The 26,607-nt window shown below is 44.2% G+C and overlaps 1 protein-coding gene across 1 annotated transcript in view; it reads right to left on the bottom strand.

The window, feature by feature from the left end:
* Positions 1-919: 919 nt before the first annotated feature.
* The window catches only part of IPO8 (importin 8), a 79,979-nt gene continuing 54,291 nt past the window's right edge, over positions 920-26,607 (bottom strand). Inside the window, exons 21-25 of the mRNA XM_082255343.1 lie at positions 24,702-24,922; positions 9,197-9,402; positions 6,107-6,307; positions 3,253-3,369; positions 920-1,526 (exon numbers count right to left, since the gene is read on the bottom strand). Of these exons, the coding sequence (XP_082111469.1) occupies positions 1,462-1,526; positions 3,253-3,369; positions 6,107-6,307; positions 9,197-9,402; positions 24,702-24,922 (810 nt within the window). The 3' untranslated portion in view covers positions 920-1,461. The remainder of the gene's footprint in view (positions 1,527-3,252; positions 3,370-6,106; positions 6,308-9,196; positions 9,403-24,701; positions 24,923-26,607) is intronic.

The following is a 26,607-nucleotide window of genomic DNA, read 5'->3' as shown; positions in this document are numbered from 1 at the left end:
GACTTGTATCAGTTCCTTGTTAAGCTTGTAGGAGGAGTTTTCATTCTCCCCTGATCCTGTCTGGACAATGCTGATTGGCTCTGTGCTGATCACGTGCACTCTCCCAAAAATAAAAAACTCTAGCAATTGAGCATGTGCAGCCCGTCCCCTGGCTCTGTAATTATCAGGTTATTTTCTTGGAGGCAGTGTAAGAAGAGGAGGATCAGAGAGAGAGGATCAAACAGCCTTTATACACAATGCAAAGGATTAACCCCTTAGGTTCCACGGTAACAAGCACGCTTTACTGCATATACAGACTGATTTTACTGATGTGGGTTTAGTAACACTTTAACAAATATTAGTGCGGTGCTTTCACTGCTTTTATTCCATTTTTGAAATTCCTTCAGGACCCCCATACCTGCATTTGGGTTCCCTGTGCCACATGGGAGCAGCCTCATCTTAGCTAGTCCACTCCACTTTTCAGGTCACTGGCAATATTTGCTATTAAAAGCAGGAAATCTATTGCCTCTTACACAAATACTCAGACTTCAGCAATAAAAATCTGACAGGGGTTTGTAAAGGTTCCATACTCTACTCAAAAATGGAAAATAAACGTTCTGACTACAAATGCAATTTAATACAATGTGCCTGTGGCATATGGCCAGCAGTAGGTATCATTGTTGTTATATATGGTCAATTCAATAATTTATAATTCCTTAAAATGGACGAGATTGGGCACTTATGACCATGGATTTCCCGTGCATCAAATGGAAATTTACTAGAAATCAAAACTGCACTCATAAAAATTGTGCACATGGCCAGCATAAGAGATTTCTTATTCTTGATGAATAGAGAAGCTGTATTCCCAGTCAGAATGGTTGAATCTACTGTAATAAACTGGCAAACAAATTTCTTAGCTGCATAATTATTGACACAGATGTAATGTGCAGCCAACAGATTGTATAAGTGCTGCAAACACACACTCTTCTTTATTGAAAGACAATGATGGAAAAGACTGGTGATCAAGGTTACAATGGTAGTTAAAAGCATGGCTTTAAAGCTAAACTTCATTAGGAGTCATTCATGAATCTGCTCCTTGAGGGTGGGGGTCCATAGCACACACCAATGCTGATCCGTAGACTCCAAGTTCATGGTAGCAAGGGAGCACATTAAGGGAATGAGTAAAAGTGCAGAGGTCAACTGGACCAGGTTCCTAGCTCAAGCCCCTTAAAACAATAATTTACACAGTTCCTCAGTCATTTCACGAGAGGGACTGCCATCTGTCAAAAAGATAAAAAAGAAAAGAAAAAGGAAGCTGACCAACAAAAGAAAAGCACACTCTTCCAGAAATCGGTGTGAATGCTCGTCGATGGGCTTCGCTGTAGCAGCCTTCAAATAACTTTTATAAGTTGCTCCCCAGTGTGATGGCATTTACAAAATGTAGTAGTGCAAACGTCCCAGAGTCACTTCCAGCTCCGTAGTTCACTGCTGAGAACCGCCAACCATTTGCCCCGACTGCTGTTGCTGCTGCTCAAGCTTTTGAGAGGCTATGGGAAGAAAACAAAATTGTGACTAAAATAGGTTGTGTGAAAATATAAACATTCCAGGCCATTCATTGACATGTGCCTTGTGTGCTTATAAAAATCTGACAGCCAAAGGAAAGAAGCTGTAGTAGTTAAAGAAACCCTGTCCCCAGATCGTTCAGTTCAACAACCTTCCCATGTGCATTTAGGGTATTTTAGGCAAGTTATTTACCTGTAAAAGCCTCCCTTGTGTAGACAATTAACAGTCCCAAGACTGCTGCTGGGTGCCATCATCTTTGGTTGTGATGTCAGCAGGCCCTGGAGACTCAGAGCTGTTATTCAAGTGACACTATCTATAGTAATACCTTTTACACCTCCCTTGGCCTAAAAGATTATGTAGGGAGGCGAGGGGAGGGGTGGAGGAGCTAGGTCAGCACAGACAGTAATGAGACTGTCTCAGAAAAGGAGAGGTCTAATGACATGCAAAGAAGGAAAGTTCAGAGGCACACTGAAAGTAAACAAAAATTCTTTTTAGAAAGGAAAAACATTCCAAGTAAACATTTAAAAATACTTGGATTTTTCTGTTCTTTAATTTTTTTTTCGGTTGGTGACAGGGTCTTCTGAATCCACTTTCCTCGGGTGGATGCCATATGACGTCCTGGGAGGGAAGTGGTTAAACCAAGATGATGACTGTACCTGCAGGCCTCGTCCCGGTATCAAAATTTACAGCTGGAGCTGTCTTTAAGACAGAAGTTCTGCGGGCAGTGGAAGGAGGTCGGGGTCCCCCCCCTTGCCCCCACTTCAAAGGCTCTTCTGTCTGCTGTAGGAGCCTGAGACTGCTGTGATCTGTAGCGATGGTGGCACTACACAGAGATAGGAACTGATGATGTTCTTGCCTCTCTAGTTTCAAATCTTTGTTTACCTGCCCGTTAGTGGCCAGAAAAGCAGGTGATCAGATCTGAGTCTGATCAGCTGCATTGGAAATCAAAGGAGAGATTTGGGGTCAAATAGACCCCAGATCTCTCCAAAAAGAGGACCTGCCACGGCCCCTGCTGTCAGAAGGGATCTTGTTCATCCCTTGTGATAGCAATAAAGTTGATCAAAAAAAATGAAAGACCGTGCAAAAAAAAAAGTTTTAAGTAAAATAAATAATAAAAAAGTTAAAAGTGCACCGGTTTCCCCGTGCTTATGCGCAAATGCATATGTACATGGTGATTGCACCACACTTGTGAGGTATCATCATGGATGTCAGACCGAGAACAATAATCCTAACACCAGTCTTCCTGGTAAACTGGTAACCTGTAAATGCCTTTAAAGCATCACCTATGGAGATTTGTTTTCTGTACCGTTAGTTTGCCACGGTTCAACGGGAGTACTCAATTTTAAAGCGTGATATGTTAGGTATCTATTTACTTGGCGTAACATTATCTTTCATATTTTACAAAAAAATTGGGTATTATAGTGCACTTGTGTGCAATAAAATTCATTAAAGTGTATTTGTTGAAACACCGTTCCGCAAATACTTTGTGACATAAAAAATTGCAACACCCACCATTTTGATCTCCAGGGCCTTTGCAAAAAAAAAAAAAAAAAAAAGTTTGAGGGTTCTAAGTAATTTTCCAGCAAAAAAAAAAAAAAGCGTCAGAACTGGTCCAGCAGGCAAGTGGTTAAAAATGTAATAAATGGGCAAAACGACATCATTCCTAATATTTTCCATGAAATCCACTTTGTCATGTAATCGTCCCCTTACCTGCTGCGCTCTTCCGCTGCTCTGACAGTGTATAAATTTCCTGCAGTTGCTTCTTCTGGTCATTGCTGAGCGGTGCGGTCAGTGAATGATACCAGGCTGGGTCTCTACTCTGTATGCCTGAGTCATAAGAAGAGCAACCAAGGACATGATTAGCAATTTTTTATGTACACAGAACGATAGAACACTCCCCCTTTACTGTGGAAGCATAAACCAGTTGTATACTTAATGTATAGCATTATTACTATGTGTAGTGTACTTGCCTTCTGTCAGAAGCTTTAAAGTGGATCTAGTATCAGATACAATTTTCGTCATGCCAAGTAATGTGTGAAGTGTAACACTTCCAGATATTTATCCCCTCTCACTGAGATCTGATTATTCCCTGACAATGCCATATTAGCTATTGGCTCTAGTGCCTCTTTTTTCTCTCTAAGATTTAAGCCAAGTTCCACTTTAAAAGACATAATGCACTGAATATGAAGGCTGCCACAGCTGCTCTCAATCTAAACATGTTACTGGCTTTCTGCTTGCACTGGTTTCAATATTTTCCAAGCCACTGACCAGAAGTATGCAGCAGGTGAGGTCTCATTTCAGTCTTTATATTTTTTTTTCTGATTTTTTAAAAAGGAGAAGTACGACCAAATCTTTTTGGCAGTACTTCTCCTACAGATCACAGGAGTGCAGTCCATTGTGCACACCTGTGACCCGTTTTCAGCTGACAGGCTGACTAAGCCGGTCCAGGCTGGGGAAAGATCCTGATGCATGGAACGGCAGCTGGCTCAGCCTCTCAGCTGTGCTGCTGCTGGGAGACTGAGCCAGCTGCTCCCTCCCCTCCCCAGCCCAACACTTCAGAGAGTGCTGGAGGGGCAGAGTAGAAAGTCAGTGAGTGACAGTCAACGCTGTCTGCTCAGAGCGGAGTGGAGGACTAAGCGATCAGCGGTGTTTGATTGCTTAGTTCTCAGTGCAGAGGTAACTGGGGACAGATGCAGCATCGAATCTATGCTGCATCCACCTAGGTGACAATAAAGTTGTTTTTTTTTTTTTTTTTATACCGCATATTTCTCTTTTAAATTGCTTAGAACAATATCAATTGTGTTGTCAAGAATTTTTAAAGTGTTACTTAACCCAGGACCCTGTATTCGCAATATATGTTTTCTCACAGTACATGGAAATGCCATTATTTTAGTAAATATAAACTGCTAAATATCTCTTCTCATCAGCAATATATAGCAGTCTTGTGACATCTATCAGTGTCCGGCTGAGTACTGGTAAAAGCTTGTAGGAGTTTTCATTCTCCTCTGACTGTCCTATGAGGCTGCAGGACCCCTTACCCTCTGTCTGAACAGTGCTGATTGGCCCTGTGCCGATCACATGCACCCTCCCAAGAAAAAAAAAAAAAAACAAGAAAAGAAAAACCAAACAACTCTCTAGCAATACACACCAAACTGAGCATGTGCAGCTTGCCTGCAAGGCCCTGTACTATCAGGAGATGGATTGGGGACTGTGGAAGAAGGGGAGGATCAGAGAAAACAGGATTAAAACAGCCTTTTTACACAATGTGCATGATTGACCCCTTAGGTTCCACAGGGAGTATAACAAGCATGCTTTACTGCATATACAGACCGATTGTACGGTTTTGGGTTTAGTAACACTTTAACGAATATTAGTGCGGTACTTTCACTGCTTTTATTTGATTTTTTAAATTCCTTTAGGACCGCCATACCTGCATTTGGGTTCACTGTGCCACATGGGAGCAGCCTCACAGTAGCTAGTCCAATAAATCTAATGCCTCTCACATAAGTATTCAGACTTCAGCAATAAAAAAATTCGGACAGGGGTTTGTAAAGGTTCCAAACTCTACTCAAAAAAGGAAAATAAATGTTCTGACTACAAATACAATTTAATACAATGTGCCTGTGACATATGACCAGCAGTAGGTATCATTGTTGCTATATATGGTCAATTCAATCATTTATAATTCCTTAAAGGGATGAGATTGGGCACTTATGACCATGGATTTCCCATGCATCAAATGGGAATTTTATAGAAATCAAAACTGCAATCATAAACATTGCGCACATGGCCAGCATAAGAGATTTCTTATTCTTGATGAATAGAGAAGCTGTATTCCCAGTCATTTGTCTTCTGACAATTGAATGGTTGAATCTACTGTAAAACTGCCAAACAAATTTCTTAGCTGCATAAATATTGACACAGATGTAATGTGCAGCCAACAGATTGTAGTTCACCTTTAAGAAAAAAAAAATTATAAATGCACATTTTTTTGCAGGTAAAAAATGTGCATTTATTATTTTTTTCTTTTGGAGCCTCTAAAGCATTGCATCAGCAAACAGCAGATCGCTGGTGCCATGCAGGTCTCCTTCAGATCTGGCAGTATATCTGTGTACCCATACATCCCGTAAGGGCAGGCAGATACACTGACAGGAAGAAATCAATGAACTACAAGCTGATAACCACAAAAGATGTCGGGGCTTGTAGTTCATTCACACACAGAGCTGTGTGTGTGAATGAACTGCTGCCATGTACTGCTGTCACAGGGAGGGGGGTAGTGGGCAGTGGCTGCAGCACTGGAAACTAATGTGGGAGCCTTGTATAGGGGCTGTAATGGGTCCTCGCTAGCAGTCTTGTGTAACAGGTTTCCAAGTCTTTGGGTATCTCCTGAAGTAGGTGCACAGTTTTCTGCAACATTATATACTCTAAAAACTATGCGAGTGTTTTAGTGATTTCAGGGAAGCTTAAATGCATCTGCTTATATTTTACCTTTTCTGGTTCTTCCTTAACAACATACTAATGATAATAAAACTGGTCATGTTTCAGAACTATACCTATCACTTACCCAACAAGACGTCCGTAAAGAACTGGTATTCATCCAAGGCGTCATGACAATCAAGCGGAGTACTAAACCCTTCTAAGGCAGTCTCCTCCAGTGCTTCATCATCCCAGTCCTCATCGTCATCCTCCTCTTCATCCTCCCGGGTGTTCTGCTGCATGGCCTGGCCCAGACTGTTGGCCTCCTCCTCGTCACTTGGAATCTCCTCTTCAAATGAAGACATTTAATTTAGTTCAAAGTATAGGTAAAGAAAACACTTTATTTTAGTTTTGGAAGGAGGATTTCATTGCCGTCTGCGTCTCCATAAGTGAGATTAACTCTCTATTTGTCCCGGTGACCACTGTCATCAACAATCTGAAATTTAAGGACAATTTATCCTCACACTGGAGAGATTTACTGTCCCTTTCTGCTGTGTCTCTAGGACAGGCAGTGAAGGCACAACAAAAATATTACATGGGTTTTAAACAAACCTTACTCTAGCCAAAGCTAAGAAAGCCACTTTAAAGCCCAACTCCGGACAAACATTTTTGTTTGTTTTGTTCAGTTTTCTATCTGTGACCACATCGGAAAGATTTTCTATCACTTTCTCAGCCTGTGACACCTATAAAAGTTATAGGTGTATGGCTGACACTGGGACAAAAAGTCACAGACAGCAAAAAAAAAAAAACACGGTCATACCTTCTAAACTCTCCCCACTTTACTAGAAATGTGTTTTTGTTTGAGCACTTGTTGTAGAGATTTTATATCACTTCCTGTCCTGATAGGAAGTGAAGAGACACAGAAGGCAATAAAAACCAGATATAGGCTCCAATACCTCTTTGTGCTATGCTTTTGCAATGTTTTGGTTGGAGTTTAGCTTCAGCTGCATAAATCACAACTCCAGGAACATATAAAAAACACAAATTATTACAAATGAAGGCACATTGATAGGAGGAAAATCAAATGATGATGATGACCTCATCAGTGTGCTGTTTCTCCTTTTACTGTAAAAGGACAGTCATGGGCTAAGGAAGAAACAAGGCCTGTAAAGAGTTTGTAACCCTATAAAAAAAAAAAAGTACATATATATAAAATATATAATCATGTTCCTTTAAAGCATGAATAACAGCACAGTGCTTGTGCTGTTTAATTTGTCCCTTTCTATCATCTAAAATACCTGGCTGATCTTGCCTGGTGCTGCCCTCACCTCTGTAAAACTGACCACGTTTATTATGACTGCTGAGCCCTGATACCATGGTCAGTTTACTTGCCTCCATCAGTTCGCTGTCTGTCTGTGTGTGAGTGATCTCCTTCCTGCCCCTCCCCTCCTGCTGCTATACTATGTGAAATAACTATCTATACTTAGTAGAATACCCTCTGTTATATCCTGCTGTATCGCTTAGTGCTTTTGTTCTTATATTGAAGAGCGCCGCTGTGCAGTCACGTGATCGCCCTCAGCTCTCCTCCTTGCTGATGTCAGAGGGAACCTTAGCCCCTCCCTCTGTAGTCCTCAGACCAGGGAAGGAGAGCACCGGGATGTCAGCTGACTCCACAGCAGCGCTGTAAAATAAGGTATTATGCTGCATCACTTTTATAAAACAAAGGCACTGAGCAATATAGCAGGACACAACAGGGGATTCTACTAAGTACAGATAGTGACATTGCAACCACTTTAACTGCAACAGAGAGAAATCAGGTACCCCTTCCTGCCAGACAGATCTGTGATGTGTGGCAGAGCTGTGTACATATTTGGACCGGATTATATGTATTTTACTGCTTATTCAACTACTTGCCTGGAGTTCATACAATACTGTTCTGAGTGTGTTGCAACATGCAAGGTTTCAAGGGGACCATACAGTTTTAATTTGGCTTTCACTCTTTGCTGCAGGAAAACTGACAAGCGTAAATAAATCTGACCTTACACTGTTAGGTTAGCCAGCGGAAAGAACAAAAAAAAAAAAGCTAAAAAGATTCCTCGGTTCACAAAAACAAGGTGGATGGAGGAATCCTTCCTGCTGCACATTGTATTCAGACAGCTGCATCCACCACGGTCAGAATACATTGATCAGGGAATCCTTCCCGCTGCACATTGTATTCAGACAGCTGCATCCACCACGGTCAGAATACATTGATCAGCAGCTGCAGCCAATGATTAGAAAATTTTTCCAACATTCAAATGATCAACTTCTGTCAAGCGGGGATGGCCACACTCTGGTCAATATTTGGCCAATCCCTGCGGAACCAGCCCAATCTGATCAGTGTGTTGTCAGCTTAAGCTCTAATACTCTAATACTACTGGCTCGGTTCAAACCTAAACAGCTGAAAGAAAAGACTAAAAATCAGAGCCTATTCACTATATTGCAATGGTTGTGACATTGTTTATTCTGAAAGACACTCCAAAGAACCTTGCTGATGGCTGTGTGCTGTGGATAACACTGCATAAATAATTTTTGGTTTGTTGTGGTGCATTGGACAGTCCATTAAAGTAAATAGGCTGCACTAATGCAATGCATGTTAACATGATACAACAAGCGTTAATGCTTAAAGGAGAAGTACAGCCAAAGCTGATCACAGGAGTGCAGATCGTTTTGCACTCCTGTGAGCCGTTTTCAGCAGACAGCGGGACGTCACAGAGCCAGTCTAGGCTCGGGAAAGATTGTGACCATATGGTCGGGATACGCCCATATGCCTGGCCCCCGACCCAGCCTCTCAGCAAGCTGCTGAGAGCCTGAGCTGGCCACTGCCACCCCCTCCACCGCCCAGCGTTCCAGTGAGAGCGGGGGGCAGAGAAGAGAGCCAGTGACCAACAGTCACCAGCTCTCTGCTCAGGGAGCACCGAGAACCGAGCGATCAGCGGTGTTTGATCGTTCGGTTCTCAGCCTTAGACCCAGCAGGGGACATATGCAGCATCAGACCGATGTTGTATCGACCTAGGTAAGTATGAGTTAAAAAAATAAATAAAAAAAACTTCCCATACTTTTAAACACACTGGAGAGGACCATGAGCATCCCCTTATGTCACCATGATCTAACTAAAATACAGAGGTCCCGAGTATAAAGCTGGTCTATACATGTTTATTGGCAGGTTCCCTTGTGTCATTAGTTGCAGCCCCCCTACCATTTTCCTCAGTGTCTGTCTTTAAGTTTCGGGATGACGTCTTTCGGTCCAGATGGTCACGGTTGGCACACACCTGCCTCAGCCCGAGGAACAGGAGTAGGATGGAAGGCACGATGAGCGAGGCCACAGCACTGACAGCTGCTGGTCGATTTGGGAGCTCCATAAGAATACTGAGGCCGATCACACACATCTTCCTATCATGCAGCCTGGGGGGGGAATATGAAGACTGTGAATAGAGTTCTTTAAGTTTAGACCTCAATCACATTGGTACAGTGTTTAGCTTTTCAAAAAATTATCTGGAAAATATAAATGGCTTTTATGCTTCTCAAACCCATTTTCCCTTTATTTAGATGTTACTGCTTTAAAGCAGGTTCAGGCGAAACTGACCATGAATGCAATTTCTTCTTGATTACATAAGCGCATCTAAACATTACGTTTGTAAACTCTTATGAACGTCTAGTGTACAAATGTACATAGAAGACCATAAGATGCATGTATTCAGATCCATTTAAAAATGGTTTACTTTCGCAGACCTGCAAGGTCTATTTTTTAGGCTTGTGTGCATGGGGCATTAGCAGTGCTATTTAAAATGCATATATGGAACTTGCTCTCTCATCCAAAAAATGTTCCGCTAAGAGGCAATATTCTCCTTTAAATCCTGGTTCCCAGCAGGCAGCCCCTTGCTACTTACTCTGCTGCCCTCAGACCCCAACAGCCAGTATTATTTTACTTACCTAGGTGCTTACTTAGGGTCATTCAGGGAAAATATTCAATAATATTGTTTCCTTTAGGTCAGGGCTCAAAATTTCAAGTCCTGAGCTACTAGCCACGCCTTAAAAATGACTCGCCACCAGTTGCCCCACCCAACCCCTACCCTGCCCTGCCCCAACACACGCCCTTGTACATTTTTATATGAAATTGTACTATTAAATGTTTTATGCAGAATTAAAGTAGAACTACGGGCAAAACTTTTTTTTCATTTTGGATAGAGTAAGGGAAGGTTATAACCCCTGTCAGATTTCTTTCTGCCATCTGTGTCCCATTGGGGAAATTCCCTCTCACTTACTGGCTCATAGCAAAAACAGGAAGTGAGAAGAAATTCCTGCAAATTAAGTGAATTCTTTGGGGACCCCTAGGTCACCAGAACTAGATTTCCCCGCTATTACTTTTTTTGAGGATAACCCAAAATTTGGGTTTTATTTTATTTTCACTTTTGATAACGGCAAACTGGACAAAGAGAGGGTGAATCTCCCCAACATGGGCAAGAGACAGCAATAAAAACTGACAGGGGTTCTAATTCCTCTCCACTCTATCCAAAAAAAAAAAAAAGTTTTCCATTTAGTTACACTAAGTTACAAAAATAAATATTAACAATAACAATTTTTACAATATTTCATTGATCTGACTGTGATAAATAAAATATGAATAAAATAGGATTGGCTACTATAGGCACTGAACATATAATTACTGCCCTGTTAAATATGCGCTATTCTTGAGAGCGGAAGGGGGCGGTCCAAGATGGCCGCGTGAACAGGGAGCTCCTCACTCCGTCGGCTCTTCCGTAGCTACAGGCGAAACAGAGACCAGAGACCAGAGACCAGCCAGCCCGACACAGCGAGATGAGCCCAGGCTGCCTAAATGTACAGCCCGACATGGCGACATGGCAAGATGGCCAAACCCAGCCTCAATGCTAAATGCAGTTGAAAGCGCTTAGACTCACCTGCTTGTTGTATGCCGTTTACCCGCTGCCTGCCGAAGGCAACTCGGACAACCGCACTATTGCCGGCCGTCTCGCGCTGCTTTCCCTGCTCGTGGGCACCTCGGATATCGGAGGGCGGACTGGAAAACGGGTAAGCTGAGTGCCTTGGCAATATCCCCGCAGCCGTTTTGTCCCATACGAGCCCGCTGCAGGAGCCCCAGCGCGGCGGTCTCGTCCCAGCCACGCTCCAGCTTGCTGCAGCCTTACTCCATAGGCGCATCAGCTGGCCGGCCGAGCCTATCGAGAGGGGTGGAAGAGAGGTGGGGAGCGCAGAGTGCAGGGCGGTCAGCAGTGAGAGACGCCACAAGGGATATCCTAGAGTTGGAGACAGTCAGGCAGAATTAGCTGTGATCTATCCTATTTCTCCTTAGAGAACGGCAGCCTTGCACAAAGGGTACATACCGAGTCTGCTCCACAGCAACAGACAACAAACATAATTAGGCTATGGACTATTGAAGGCAGCACACTATCCACGGATATCAGGGAGCCATTGGAAGACATACAGGGAGCCTAGCTCTCTCTATATACTACCCTGTCGTGAGAAACTTGTTTCAGCTATATACTTACCCTGTTGCATATTGGTTTGTATGGAGTGGCTGGTCACTGAGGAAATTGACCCATAAACTTATCCACTTACCTACCTACTTATCTACCAATTCCTGTGTAACCAGACGTCTACTATACAGAGATCACATATTGGAGGAGGCATTTCGGGCTTGTTTGCCATGCCTATTGACCAATAAACTTATCCACTTACCTACCTACTTATCTACCAATTCCTGTGTAGCCAGACGTCTACCATACAGAGATCACATATTGGAGGAGGTATCTTGGGCTTGTTTGCCATACCTATTGACCCATAAACTTATCCACGTACCTACATACTTATCTACCAACTCCTGTGTAGCCAGACGTCTACTATACAGAGATCACATATTGGAGGAGGCATCTTGGGCTTGCTTGCCATGCCTAGACGGAAAATAACCGCTGTGAAATTGCGTAAACTATCTGAGTTTTACCCACAGGCATCACAAACAGCAGCAGGGCACCGCCAAAATGGCGGAAGGAGCGCCTACGGCTCACAACCATCTCGCCCTCTAGAGATGACACCAGAGGCAGGACATACAACAGCCCAGCAGCCGGCAGACAGTTCACCTATGAGAGTAGCACGCTCAACAGACTCTTCCCCAGCATCACCCTCAATGCAGAGCCCAGCTAAATCTAAACCACGGAGGGAGGAGGAAGCGCAACAAGAAGAAACTCAGCTTCTTACTAAAGGTACCCAGCAGCACACCAATCCATCCATGGAGAGGCGCAGCAATGCCATAAAACCACAGGGTGATTTGGCTTTTATACCACAACCAGATCCCTTCATACATCTCCCAACTACAGGTCAACCAGTATCAGATACGACTCTGAAAGAAATGTTATCAATATTTCATACATCCATGCAAAACAATATCTTAACATCAATTCAGTATTACCATAAGGAATTGCACCAGATGGGAGACAGAGTGGATGTGGTTGAGACAAAAATGGGAGAGTTTGTTGAATCTCACAATGCCTTAATCGACTCCCACCTCTCACAACAAGAAGACATACTGCGCCTGCAAACCAAAATAGCGGACTTGGAGGATAGATCGAGGCGTAACAACCTCAAGATAAGGGGCATCCCTGAATCTATACAAACGTCTCAACTAACAGGATTTGTACATGATCTCTTCTCCAAAGTCATGCCCGACCTCACGGATTCTGATCTCACCATAGACAGGGTACATCGTATCCCGAAACCCTCTTTTATATCACAAGAGGTCCCTAGGGATGTACTGGTGAGAATTCACTTTTTCTTAGTGAAAGAAAAAATCATGGAGACTTTTAGAAAAAAGGAACATCTTCCCGATCAGGCCGCGTCACTACAGATCTTTCCGGATTACTCCCAGCACACCCTTCAACTGAGGCGCAACCTCAACATAATAACTAAAGCTCTACGTGACAATAAAATATTGTACAAGTAGAAATACCCGGCTAAGCTATGTGTGACCCACTTAGGATCAACCTTTCAGATCACCACTAAGGAACAAGGGCTAAGAAGCCTTCGCCAATGGAACATCCTCCCGGACAATATAGACCTGCCGGAAGATAGCGACGATCAGAAACCACAACACTTGCAACCAGATTGGGTAGATCTAGAGGAGCGATTGGCTACTTGCCAATGTCACAAATGAGGACTACCATTCTCTGTTTTTTCGTTTTTCTCTTCCTATTTTTTTTTTCTTTTGAGCTAGACGGAGAGAGACTCCCTGTCTCTGAATAAACACCCTACATCGTGTTTTTTTTTTTCTCTTCTTCCTTTTGAATAGCACTCTACATCGTGCTTATTTTTTTTTTCTCTCGTTGAAGATGCAGCTACAGCTGCGCACTTGGTCTGTTTGGGCCTTGTTATTTTTTATTTTTTTATATGTAGTTTTTGCTTGTATGACAGTCTGTATGCTTATATGTTGGTGTTCTCTTTTTTTTTCTTTGTCCCTTTCTTATTATCCTTTTTTCCTTCTATTTTTTTTTGTAGAACAGGTTCACGAGGAGTATGCGGAGATGTATGCCACGATCGATGGGAGGCACCGTCATGCTCTGGTCTACCCTTCAGACCGGCATTTATGGCCGGACGAACGGTATCTCTTTTCTCACCTTTTATCCCATGTGGATCAAACAACTTTGATTGTAAATTGGCACTGTCTAGAGGCTATTAAACTTAATAGACACTTAAGGTACTATTCTTCCAATATATATCTACAATCCAGGTTTCAAAATAGAATACACTACTATGTCCTTACAACTATTATCTTTGAATGTTAGAGGGTTGAATCACCCTGTGAAGAGGTACTCCATGTGGAAGGAAGCATGCTCTCATAGGGCAGATATTCTTGCTATCCAAGAGACACATTTTCGGCTTGATCACAGCCCGAAATGCTCCCACAGGGAATACCCGCATATTTTTCAATCCTCAGCAGGGAAAAAAAAAAAGAGGAGTATTGGTGGCAATTAGAGACTCAGTGTCCTTCACCTCCAATAAGGTGGTATTGGACACAGAAGGTCGTTATATCATACTTAACTGCACTATCGATAATGGTCTATACACCATAGTAAATGTGTATGCCCCTAACACGCACCAATTAAGGTTTTTTCGTAAACTGTGGGTTAAAATTAATAAACTCAAATCCGGAAGATTAATTGTTTGTGGAGACTTTAACATGGTGGCAAACCACGGTATGGATGCTTCATCCAAGGGAAGATCCTCGGCTCCTTCCTTGGCTACATTCATCCATGCTGAGGGGCTCCACGATGTGTGGCGCTACCAGCACACAGAGGAGAGGGATTATTCATATTTTTCTGTGAGCCATAATTCTTACAGTAGAATCAACATGTTTCTAGTTGACTTACAAACATTACCACATGTCACTCACACATCTATTTCTCAGATAACATGGTCAGACCACGCACCAATTCACATGTCATTGTCCCACCGTCCTGTTTCCCCAACTACATTTATATGGCGATGTAATAATTCCATTCTATCAGATCCTGAATCTTCCAAATCTTTGAAAGCACAGGTGGAGGAAATTTTTCTCTATCAACAATACACCGGATATAGACCCGACATTGTTGTGGATTACACATAAGGCTTTTGCGAGAGGACTTCTCATTCAGCTGGGGGCTAAGTTGAGGAAGAGGTTCAATCGCAAAATGGAAGAGCTTATTCGCGATGTCCAAATTCTGGACACTGCGAATAAAAAGACCCCTTCATTATCCAACGTTTCAAGATTGAGGTCTCTCCGTGCTGATCTTAGAAGACTTTTGTTGGAACGTCATGGAAACATGTTAGCACATCTTCACATGCAGTATTACTCTGCAAACAATAAAGCAGGCAAATTTCTGTCATCTAGGATTAAGACGAAGAGAGTTAAAACCAGAATCGAAGGTATTGTGCATCCACACACGGGTAACAAACACTTGCACCCACAAGAGATAGCGGACGCGTTCGCTGATTACTACAGCGCCCTATATAGTCTCAAGATAGACAAAGATACCCCTCAACCGACGGACGCATCTATCTGTAACTTTTTAGACAACCTCCATTTTCCGACTTTGTCGACCGATAAATTAACACAATTAAACAGACCATTTACTATCAAAGAAGTGACTGATACACTCGCAACTATGCCCTCAAATAAGTCTCCAGGTCCTGATGGATTCACAAACGAATATCTCAGGTCTTTGCAAGATCAATTAGCACCCCACTTGTTGAACCTTTTCATAAAAACGGTAAAGGTGGGTACATTACCCACTGAAATGTTACAAGCCAATATAATCACAATCCCTAAAGTTGGTAAATCTCCCTCTGATCCTGCCGGCTATAGGCCGATATCTCTTTTGAATAGTGATGTCAAGCTATATGCTAAACTTATAGCCAATAGGATCGCATTAATTCTACCTACTTCGATAAAGGAGGACCAGATGGGGTTCGTCAAGGGGAGACAGGCCCCCGATGCCACAAGGCGAGTTATCGATTTTCTCCATCAGGCAGAACGCACTAAAACGCCTTCTCTGCTCTTATCAATAGACGCAGAGAAGGCGTTTGATCGTGTCCACTGGGGATACATGAGGGCAGTACTGGGGAAGTTTGGTTTTGTTGGACCGATTTTTTCGGCTATTATGAGCTTATATACATCTCCAACCGCTCGAGTATTCTCTGCGGGCACTCTATCCAAAACCTTTCCAATATTAAATGGCACGCGCCAGGGGTGCCCACTTTCCCCTTTAATATTTAACTTATTGATCGAGCCCTTGGCGGAAACGTTAAGACAAAATCCTAGGATTTCTGGCTTTAAAATTCAGCATCTACAACATACCATCACGCTTTTTGCGGATGACATAATTCTGAGCTTGACGAACCCCATCGTGTCCTTACCTGCTGTCCATGACACTCTGCAGACATTTAGTAATATCTCTTATTATAAGGTCAATTTCGATAAATCAGTCATCCTAAATATGGGCATACAGGGCCACGCACTTAACCATCTTAAGCAAAATTTACCTTATACATGGACCCCTCAAGCTTTGCAATACTTGGGTATAACCTTGACATTTCCAACTTCAGGGCTACAGACACTTAATTTGCGATCACTGACAACTTCCATCTCCAATGATACTAATAAGTTAAAAAAGACGGAACTATCATGGGCAGGAAGAATAGCTGCATTTAAAATGATGTGCCTTCCCAAGATAGTATATATTTTTCGCGCCCTTCCGATTTATATTCCTAAACACTACATTAACTCGCTCAATAAACTCCTGCGCAACTTTGTTTGGCAGGGAAAACGGGCAAGGTGTGCATATCTACATATGATACGACACAAATCAGTTGGTGGATTGGGACTACCATGCCTTGAGGACTATTATCATGCATCTCGCTTGGCTCCTTTACAGTATTGGTTTACCCATAAAACTCATAAAATTTCTCTTCCGTGGCTTCCGATTGAAGCTGCACTATCTAATTCACAGGAACTATATACATTACTTTTGGCAGATATGTGGAAACCTATACCGATTGAGACCCTTCCGTTAACAATAAGAGCCTCTCTTCAGTCTTGGCGTTACCTAATTGCCCAATCACATTTACAACCACAGCCTAACAATATATTAGTTCCCATACCCCTATCGACAATGTGTATCTTACTCCCTAACGTCCACATTAATAAATTGGTGGTAGCAGGTATTGAAACAGTGACACAATTATACCAAAATAATATTATTAAGTCTTTCGCAGCCCTTCAACGAGAATTTTCACTCACCCCTCAAGCGGTTTTTGCCTACATTAGTATAGTGAGTTTTATATCTAAGCACCCACTCCCTAAACTTGAAATTCCTCAATTACTTTGGAAATATCTTACAGATCCAAACTCTAAGCTTAAAGGAATATCGGTGTTCTATAATCAATTACAGCAGAAACTCACCTTTTTTAAATCATCGTACATGAAGAAGTGGGAAAGAGACCTCGGTAAGCCCTTCTCCAATGAGCAATGGAGATGGGCGATACGAGCATCTTACAAAGCAACACAATGTGTAACACATTGGGAACTATTTCAAAAAATAGTCACAAGATGGTATTTATCCCCCTACCGTCTGTCCTTAATATACCCTAATTATGACCCATTGTGCTGGCGTGAGTGTGACCAAGCTGGCACAATTTTTCATATTATTCTGGTCCTGTAAAGGTCTTGTTAGTTTTTGGAGGAAAATTTTTGAAGTACTTTCTGTAGTTTCGGGCATATTGATTAAACCTGAACCCGCAATAGCTCTATTATTTTTGGGTATTGAAAAGATACCATTTGATATCAGAACAGTATTTATACATATACTGATAGCAGCCAAACGGTAATTGCTAGATGTTGGAAACAACCCATAGCCCCTTCCCACATAGAGGTAATAGGATTAGTCAACCAGAATTACTCTTTGGAAAAAATGGATTTTTGTAAGATCTTACCGTAAAATCCTTTTCTCTTAAGCTCATTGACAGACGTAGTCTTCTTGATTCTCAAGAACTGGGTTATGTTGTCTCCGCAGGAGTAGGACTAGGCAGAAAGACAAAACGTTCTGGCTCCACCTTAGGGGCAGTCCCTGAGGGTATATCCTCCCTCTCTCTGCTACAGGGAATCAGTTCTGTTCTAAAGCAGTAACAGAGAATTTAACCCAACCCAACTCAATGATAGAGGGGCGGGTACTACGTCTGTCAATGAGCTTAAGAGAAAAGGATTTTACGGTAAGATCTTACAAAAATCCATTTTTCTCTATCGCTCATTGACAGACGTAGTCTTCTTGATTCTCAAGAACTGGGACATCCAGAAGCAGTGCCACAAATGAGGGGTGGGATTGACCAAATCAAATCCAATCTAGAAGGCCCAACCGGTGCCAAACTAGAAGTTTTAAAGGCTCATTATAAACAAAGAATGAGACTAAAGACGAATTTTCCAACGGAAAAAACCCTAGAGGTAGACCACTGGTCTCCTCAAATTGCGGCCTGCAAAACCTTGCGGCCAAACGAGGCATCAGACGATGCCATTACATCAACTTTATAATGTTTAGTAAAGGTATGCACCGACGACCAGGTAGCCGCCTTGCACACCTGGACCACTGACGCCTGATGGCGAAAGGCCCATGACGCACTAAGTGCCCGAGTGGAGTGCGCCTTAACAGGGAACGGGGGCTCCCGACCCTTAATAGAATAAGCCTGTACTACCGTCTGTCTGATCCATCTAGAAATGGTCGTGGCAGATGCAGGCAACCCCTTTTTGGGTCCATCTGGGATCACAAAAAGTGAATCCGTCTTGCGAAACGAGTCTGTCGTTTTCAAGTATACCCTGATCGCCCGGACCACATCCAAGGAGTGTAAAGCAAACTCTCGCGGATGACTGGGCTTAGGACACAGGGAAGGTAACACAATTTCTTCATTCAGATGAAATTCTGAAACCACTTTTGGTAGGAAGGATGGATTCGGACGAAGAACCACCTTATCTCTATGAACCACCAGATATGGTGAACGACAAGATAATGCGGCCAGTTCTGACACCCTGCGTGCAGAAGTAATAGCCACCAAGAAGGCCACCTTCTGGGACAACGTAGGTAGAGGAATCTCCCTAATATCTTCAAAGGGAGGTTTCTGAAGAACCGACAACACTAAATTAAGATCCCAGGGGGGTAACGGCGCATGCACTGACGGAGCCAGATGTCGCACCCCCTGGATGAAATTCCGCACCAAGGAATGAGTAGCCAAAGGCTTCTGAAAGAAGATAGCTAATGCTGAGACCTGACCCTTGATAGTACTCAAGGCCAGTTTCTGCTCAACCCCTTGTTGCAGAAAAGCCAATATTCGACTAATCGAATAAGACCGAGGACGGAACCCCAAAGGTTCACACCATGCAATGTAGGACTTCCATGTGCGATGATAAATCTTTCTGGAAGTCGCTTTCCTTGCTTCAACTAGAGTAGGAATAACTGAAGCTGACAAACCTTTGTCCTTCAGCACCTGGGTCTCAATAGCCAGGCCGTTAAAGCCAGCGATCGTAAAGCAGGATGGAAGATCGGTCCCTGAGACAGTAGGTCCTCCCTGAGAGGAAGTCTCCACGGGACGTCCGCCACCAGTCTGACCACGTCGGCGTGCCAAGCTCGACGAGGCCAGTCCGGAGCTACCAGAATTACTGGAATTCCTTCCTCCTCTATCCTGCGAAGAAGTCTTGGCAGTAACGCGAGAGGAGGGAAGGCATACATAAGCTGGTATTGCCCCCACGGGGCGATCAGTGCGTCTGCGGTTTCTGCTAGAGGATCGCGGGAGCGAGCCACGAATCTCTGAACTTTCCTGTTGAATCGTGATGCCAACAGATCCACATCCGGGGTGCCCCACCGTAGGCACAACTGGTGGAAAACGTCTGGATGGAGGGACCATTCCCCCTGATCCAGAGTCTGACGGCTGAGATAATCTGCCTGCCAATTCTCCACCCCCGGAATGAACACCGCAGAGATTGCTGGAGCAAATCGTTCCGCCCAGCGAAGAATGCAAGCCACTTCTTTGGCCGCTCGGACACTCTTGGTGCCCCCCTGGTGATTGACATAAGCCACGGCCGTGGCATTGTCCGACTGGATCCGAACCGGGCTGCCCTGGAGCTGCTCGGTCCAGTGAATCAGACAAAGTCTGATCGCTCTCAGTTCCAATACATTTATCGGTAACCTGGATTCTTCCGGGGACCAAAGTCCCTGGACAGATAACTGACCGAGAATTCCTCCCCATCCGGATAGACTGGCATCCGTGGTCACTATCGTCCAATATATTGGCAGAAATGACTTTCCCTGGCTGAGCATCGGAGACCGAAGCCACCAGACCAGAGACTCTCTGGTCTGTTTGCTCAATCGGATCTGATTGTCCAGGGATTCCGGATTCCGATTCCATCTGAGAAGAATCTCTTGCTGAAGAATTCGGGTATGGGACTGGGCAAATGGGACTGCTTCGAACGAAGCCACCATCAACCCCAGAACCCTCATGCAAGTCCGAAGGGAAGACCAGCTGTTGGACAGTAACAACTGGACTGCTGATTGAATCTTTCGGAGTTTCCCTACCGGAAGAAAAACTCTTGTCCTGACTGTGTCTAGAATTAGACCCAGATATTCGAGCCTCTGGGTGGGAACCAGAAATGACTTTTGCTGGTTCACCAGCCACCCGAATTCCTGTAAAGAAATCATAGTAATTTCTATGTTTTGTAGCAAGGTCTGAGGAGACTCTGCATGAAGCAGAAGATCGTCTAGGTAACCAAGGATCGATATGCCTCTTTGGCGCAGAAGTGCCAACATTGGGGCCAACACCTTTGTGAAGACCCGCGGAGCCGTGGCGAGACCGAAAGGTAACGCCACAAACTGATAGTGGTTCTCTTCTACGGAAAAGCGTAGAAACCGCTGATGTCCTGCGAAAATGGGAATGTGAAGATAGGCGTCCTTGATGTCTATGGACGCTAGGACATCCCCTGGATGCAGGAAGGCTGCTACTGTGCGAATGGACTCCATTCTGAATCTTCTTATGTTGACAAAAGAATTGAGTGCTCTTAAGTCCAGAATTGGACGCACTTTGCCCTCTTTCCTGGGTATTGTAAATAGGTTTGAATAAAACCCTTGAAACCGTTCTGTCCAAGGAACGTGGACTACCACTCCTTGTTGTAGTAAATCTGTGACTGCTCTCCGCAGATCTTCTAAACGATCTGAGGATAGTCGGATATTGGAAGGGAAGAATCGCGCCGGTGGGAGAGATCGAAACTCGATCTTGTACCCTGACCTTATGACTTCGCACACCCATTTGTCCGGGATTCTGGAAAGCCATGGATCCGGGAACCGGCGAAGACGTCCCCCCACCCCAGTTATGGGTGGGGGCGCACCTTCAGGCTTTGGACGGTTTATCTTCAGGTCTGGAGGGGGCGGGCTTTTGCTTGCCCGACCAACGACCCCTGACGCCTCCTGCAGGAGCTTTGGAGGACTTAGTTTTTTCACCCGCGGGGCGAAAAAACCTCTTGTGAGCAGAAAAAGAAGGCCCTCGTCTTTGACGAGTTCCTTTACCTTTAAAATTTTGCGGTAAAAAGGTGCTCTTTCCACCCGTGAGATCCTTAATGATCTCATCTAAGTTGGCTCCAAATAGACGCTCTCCTAAAAAGGGGATATTAGCCAATGCTTTTTTGGAACCTTGGTCGGCTAACCAACCTTTTAGCCACAGTGTACGCCTGAGAACCACTGCTGAGACTGATGCTCGCGCCAATAATGGAGTGGCGTCTAACGCCGCATCACACACAAACTGTAACCCCTGTATCATTTGTTCCAACAAATCTGATACCGCCTGAGGGACCTCTTCTAAGTCCCGGCGTAACCACTTGGTCCATTCAGTTACAGCCTGCGAAACCAGACCAATAGCTATTATAGGTCTGAAAGCTGATCCAATCAAGGAAAACATGGTGCGAGACATAGCTTCTATCTTGCGATCCACTGGATCTTTAAAAGACGGAGCGTCTTCTAGAGGAATAACCGTGGCTTTATTCAATCTAGCAATAGGTGAATCCACCACAGGTGGTTCTGTCCATTTCTTAATGAGGGTTTTACTCAAACGGATAACGCCTGTCAATGCGTTTAGAAATAGTAAAAGTGCGTTTTGGCAGACGCCATTCTTCTTCGATTGGATTGCCAAAACATTTGGGCAATGGAAAAACCTTCGCCACTTTGATGCGTTTTTTAGTCCCAAAAGGGATTTCAGTTTCAGCTATTTCCGATGGAATACCCTGTAACCTTAAGGTTTCTTGAACAGATACAATGAGTGCGTTTACCAACGCTTCCTCTCGGGCTATGGCGGATGCCGAAACATCCTCCTCGCTGTCTGAAGAGACAGGACCCGAGACACCAATCCCAGATGAAGTACCTGCAACTGCAGAAATAGGCTCAGAGTCTGAATCCGAGGTTTCAGATAATAAGGGGTTAGGCGGGGGTCGCTTTCTTGCGCCCTGTCCCTGACAAGCCACTTCCACCCGGGACACAAAAGTTTCCATAATAGCTGACAATGATTCAATTGTCAGTGGGGTGCTGGAGGATCCCGCAGACCCCTCGAGGGGATCCGGAGGAGATACATGAGTGGCAGGGTCCATATTAATTCAGGACACCTTTGCCAGCAAAAACAAAAAAACTTTTTCTTTTTTTTTTTTTTTTGTGTGTCTCCCCCTAGCGCAATAGCGCCCCTCAGAGTACCTGCTTCTCGATCCCACAGAGAGAGAGAGGGACCCCCAAGGCTCACCATCCGATGCAGTGCAGTTTCCAACCAACTGCAGTCAGCGTCTGTCTTACACAGACTGGAAGGAGCTGTTGCTTTTTCCCGGGTAGAAGGACGTGGCTCCGCCCCCTGTGTACGCCTTCCGGCGTTCCCAGCTCTCCACGAGGTAGCTGGGCTCACGAAACATGGCCGCCCCCATAGAAGAGACATAAGACTCCAAAAACATGGCGGCCGGCGTGACCTGAGGACATACATGCACTTGGTCTACGGCAAAATGGCGGCGGACCGCCGAAATCGTTTTCCCAGCACATCCACCTGCATCTCTGCTAAGAGGCGATATATGGATCTATATATCTACAGGAGATACACTACAAATAAGGTAGGATTATACCTCCTATGTCTGCTGTAATGTTACAGTCTGCTGGGTAGAGTGTTAGCTCTCAAACCAAGTCCACTTCCCACAAACACCTGCTGTATTACAAGGGGGACTTGTAAGTATCAGATATATACTGACTATATATGGAGGGGCCCATAATACATACTGCCTCATAACGAGGAAAAAAGGGAACGTTTACTCACCATACCGAACCGACAGGCACCCTCTCTTCACAATACCCTCTCCACCGGGGTGGGGGTTTGTGGACCACTCCGGACGCCTCGACTCTCTGGTTCCTGGCGTCCAAGCGAGACTTTTAACTCGCAAGGTCAGTCCCTCCACTGGGACTCCGTCGCGGCCGACCCAGCGCGGAGCTCTGGTCTGCACGCGCTCGTAGGCAGAAAACCGGGGTGACCACTGGATCTCAACATCCAGCCCGTCGCCCGGCCCCGCATACTTACTTGAATGTGTCGCGGCCACCAAGCGCAATGCCATGGTCTGCGCGCGCTCGTAGGCCGGCTGGGGTGACCACAAGTGTCGCCCAGTCCGGCATCTTTGCTTGAAGATCTCACAGGAAAAACACTGGAGAAAAACTACCTAAAAAATGTCTTTTTCTTAAAGAAAAAAGTCTTGCCAGGACCAAAAGATCCCAGCAAGGAACTTAGGTCCTTACTCCTGACTAGACAGAAAAAAACTGATTCCCTGTAGCAGAGAGAGGGAGGATATACCCTCAGGGACTGCCCCTAAGGTGGATCCAGAACGTTTTGTCTTTCTGCCTAGTCCTACTCCTGCGGAGACAACATAACCCAGTTCTTGAGAATCAAGAAGACTACGTCTGTCAATGAGCGATAGAGAAAGGCATATGCATATTCACTGTGTCGTGGCAAGAAATTCTATACAGCTTGGCTTCTCTGGCAACAGAGCCCCTACTTTCACAGTGTCTAGCAGAGCAGTGGAGGCGGGTGGATGATGGGATTCAGAGCATGATGGTGCCTCCTCCGGACCTGTTTTGGCATTCTCTGTTTTTTTTTTTTTATTTTGTTCTCTTTTTCCCCTTTCTTTCCTTCTTTCTATTATTATTACTTTGCATCAACTTATTGTGTTTCTTATGTGATTGTTCTTTGTTGCGAAAACCAAATAAAAATTAATTGAAGTAAATATGCGCTACGTACCGAGTGCAGGGTCGAGAGGCGTGCTATGTACCGAGTGCAGGGTTGAGGGGTGCGCTATGTACTGAGTGCAGGCCTTAGGAATGTGTGGTGTACTCCCAAGTTCTCCCCAAGTACAGAAGTCAACCCCCTTCTCCCAATTCTAGTACAGAGCTCTCTTCCCCACACATCCTCTGAAACAGTGGGGCTGCTGCAAAAGAGCAGCTACAACTCACCCACCCCCACCAGCAGCCTACATGTTCCCACAAAGTGTCAGTTAGTGTCAGAATGTTCACCACAATATCACAGTTCCGCTACAAGTTTCTGATCGCTGCCATTACAAATTAAAAAAAAAAAATAATAAGTAAAAAAAAACTCCAGTATACATAGTTTGTAGACACACTAACTTTTGCACAAACCAAAAAAAATACACTTATTGGGATTTACCAAAAAAAAATATATAGCAGAATACATATTGGCCTAAATTTATGAAGAAATTCGTTTTTTTTACAATTTTTTTATTGGATGCATTTTATAAAACAGAAAAAAAAAAATGTTTTTTTTTTTTTCAAAATGGTCGGCCTTTTTTTTGTTTATAGCGCAAAAAATAAAAACACAGTGGTGATAAAATACCACCAAAACAAAGCTCTAGTTGTGGGGGAAAAAGGCCACACATTTTATTTATGTACAGCGTTGGCATGGCCGCAAAATTGTCAGTTAAAGTAACAGTACAATATAGCAACAAAAAAAAGGCCTGGTCAAGTGGGTAACAGGGGTTGAAGTTTAGCAGCAAATTAAAATCATAATATAACAAACTTTACAAAGAGTACAAAAGTAATGCTTGAGCTGCACAGTGGATACAGAAGCAATACATTACTTGCCCCAGGAAGCAGTCCGTGTCGTTCACCCATTGGTTGATGAACTGTGCTGTGATTGGCTCCGAGCTGTGTGGGAAACGGATCTGTTCCAGAGTGTTGAGGAGCAGAGTTGAGTTATAAAACAGAGCTGCAATGACAACCTGCAAGCACATGGTGCGCAGCTCGCTGGATTTCACACCTCGCGTCAACCGTTCGAGGACAGCTTCAACAAAAAGCGGGATGCACTAAGGAAACACAGTGACAATTCTCAGAAAAAAAACAGAAATGTAAAATATTAGGATTTTTGTACTCACCGCAAAATCCTTTTCTTGAAGTCCACAGGAAATTTTTCACATTTGGGTTATATTGCCATCTACAAGAGGATCGGACCCTGGCAAGCAAAGAGCTGTAGGCCAGCCCAGGATAACCTCTCCTAACAGCATACTTCAGCTTAGTAGCAAAGCAGTACCAAGAGATTATGAAAAGAAAGCTTATATGCCCACCGAAACCTATAATAAGCTAACCCAAGCGCTAAATGAAGACCAATCACTAAGATATAAAATGGCAATGCAGCTACTTAACCTCAAAAATGTGCACAATGGATAAACAGCAGATATTCAACAATACCTCTAAATATACCAGTAGCGCAAACTTAGCAAAAAGAAAGTGCCATAAACATATTGTATGAAAATACAACTAGTGGGACTACCCAAAGTCCAACTGTTACACAGATGTCACACTAGCATCAGGAAATATTGACATAAATCAGTCCATGATCCTTCAATACATCTCCTGGGGTGATTAGATATACTGGTGTAGTTCTCAAGAGGGTCACCACCACCACCGTGCTCCAAGGGGGGGAGGAGAAATGCCCACTCACCAGATGCTGTGGCCCAACCCACTTTCGTGTTTGAGCAGTAAAGCCTATGGAGTTAGTCACTGGTCCGTATCATCCACACCGGGCATCACACCAGCTCAGACCATAAAGGCTCAGCAGCATATGGAGAGAAAAGCACAATCCCACTAGCGTGATAACGTTTTTGAAAAGGCTTTATTCAATAAAATAGGTAACACACTCACATGTTCTGTATTCAATCACCCGCATATCACAACAATCGTAAGGAGAGGTGTGCCCTTCGGGAGATGGTGTCCAGGCTCCACGCTGTGGACCTCGCGCCTTCCGGGTATCCCAAACTCCTCTAGCGTTAAACTGGTTACACTGCCTGGTCACGCCCCGACGCGTTTCGTGCTTCCCACTTCTTCACCGGGGGCGTGACCACGGCGGCTCGGCGGTAACCTTAAATACCGCCGACCCTCACCCAACAGGGCGGGGCCGGGGTTTACATCACCTACCATTGGTTGCTTGTGTGGTGCTCTGACCAATAGCGGACTGGGTTGACAAAGTAACCCTCTCTCATGCCGCTAATCTCTATGATCCATTGCCCTTTGACCCGGAAGAATAACACTGCTCCAAGGCCGGATGTGTGTCTCCCAACCTCCGGAGGACAGGCTATGGATAAGCCAATTCCTATGATCCCCAATGGAAAATAATACCCAACGAGCACCACAGCACCACTTGTCAATGGGCCGGTGTTACACAAGATAAAACTATAAAACTAAAATCACTTCCCATTGGTTGCTCGTGTCGTGCTCGGACCAATAGCGGACTAGATTGCCAAACCAATCATCTCACATCCCGCTGGTTCTCTATGATCCCTTAACCTATGACCCGGAACAATAATATTGCCCCACGGCCGGATGTATACCCTCCACCCACCGGAAGACGGTATATAAATATAATCAAGGGGCTAGTATTACCATGATCTACCATAGAAAACGAGCACAACAGCGCCACCTACCAATGGGATAGTGTTACAACACTGTAGACGATTTGGTCTATAGTAACCAATAACGAAATACCACATATATG

The sequence above is a fragment of the Pelophylax lessonae genome, assembly GCF_965119305.1.
Source record: "Pelophylax lessonae genome assembly, chromosome: 4".
In the NCBI taxonomy this organism is placed as follows: Eukaryota; Metazoa; Chordata; class Amphibia; order Anura; family Ranidae; genus Pelophylax; species Pelophylax lessonae.
Note: the sequence above shows the minus strand (reverse complement) of the source record. Positions and strands in the feature narration are given on the sequence as shown.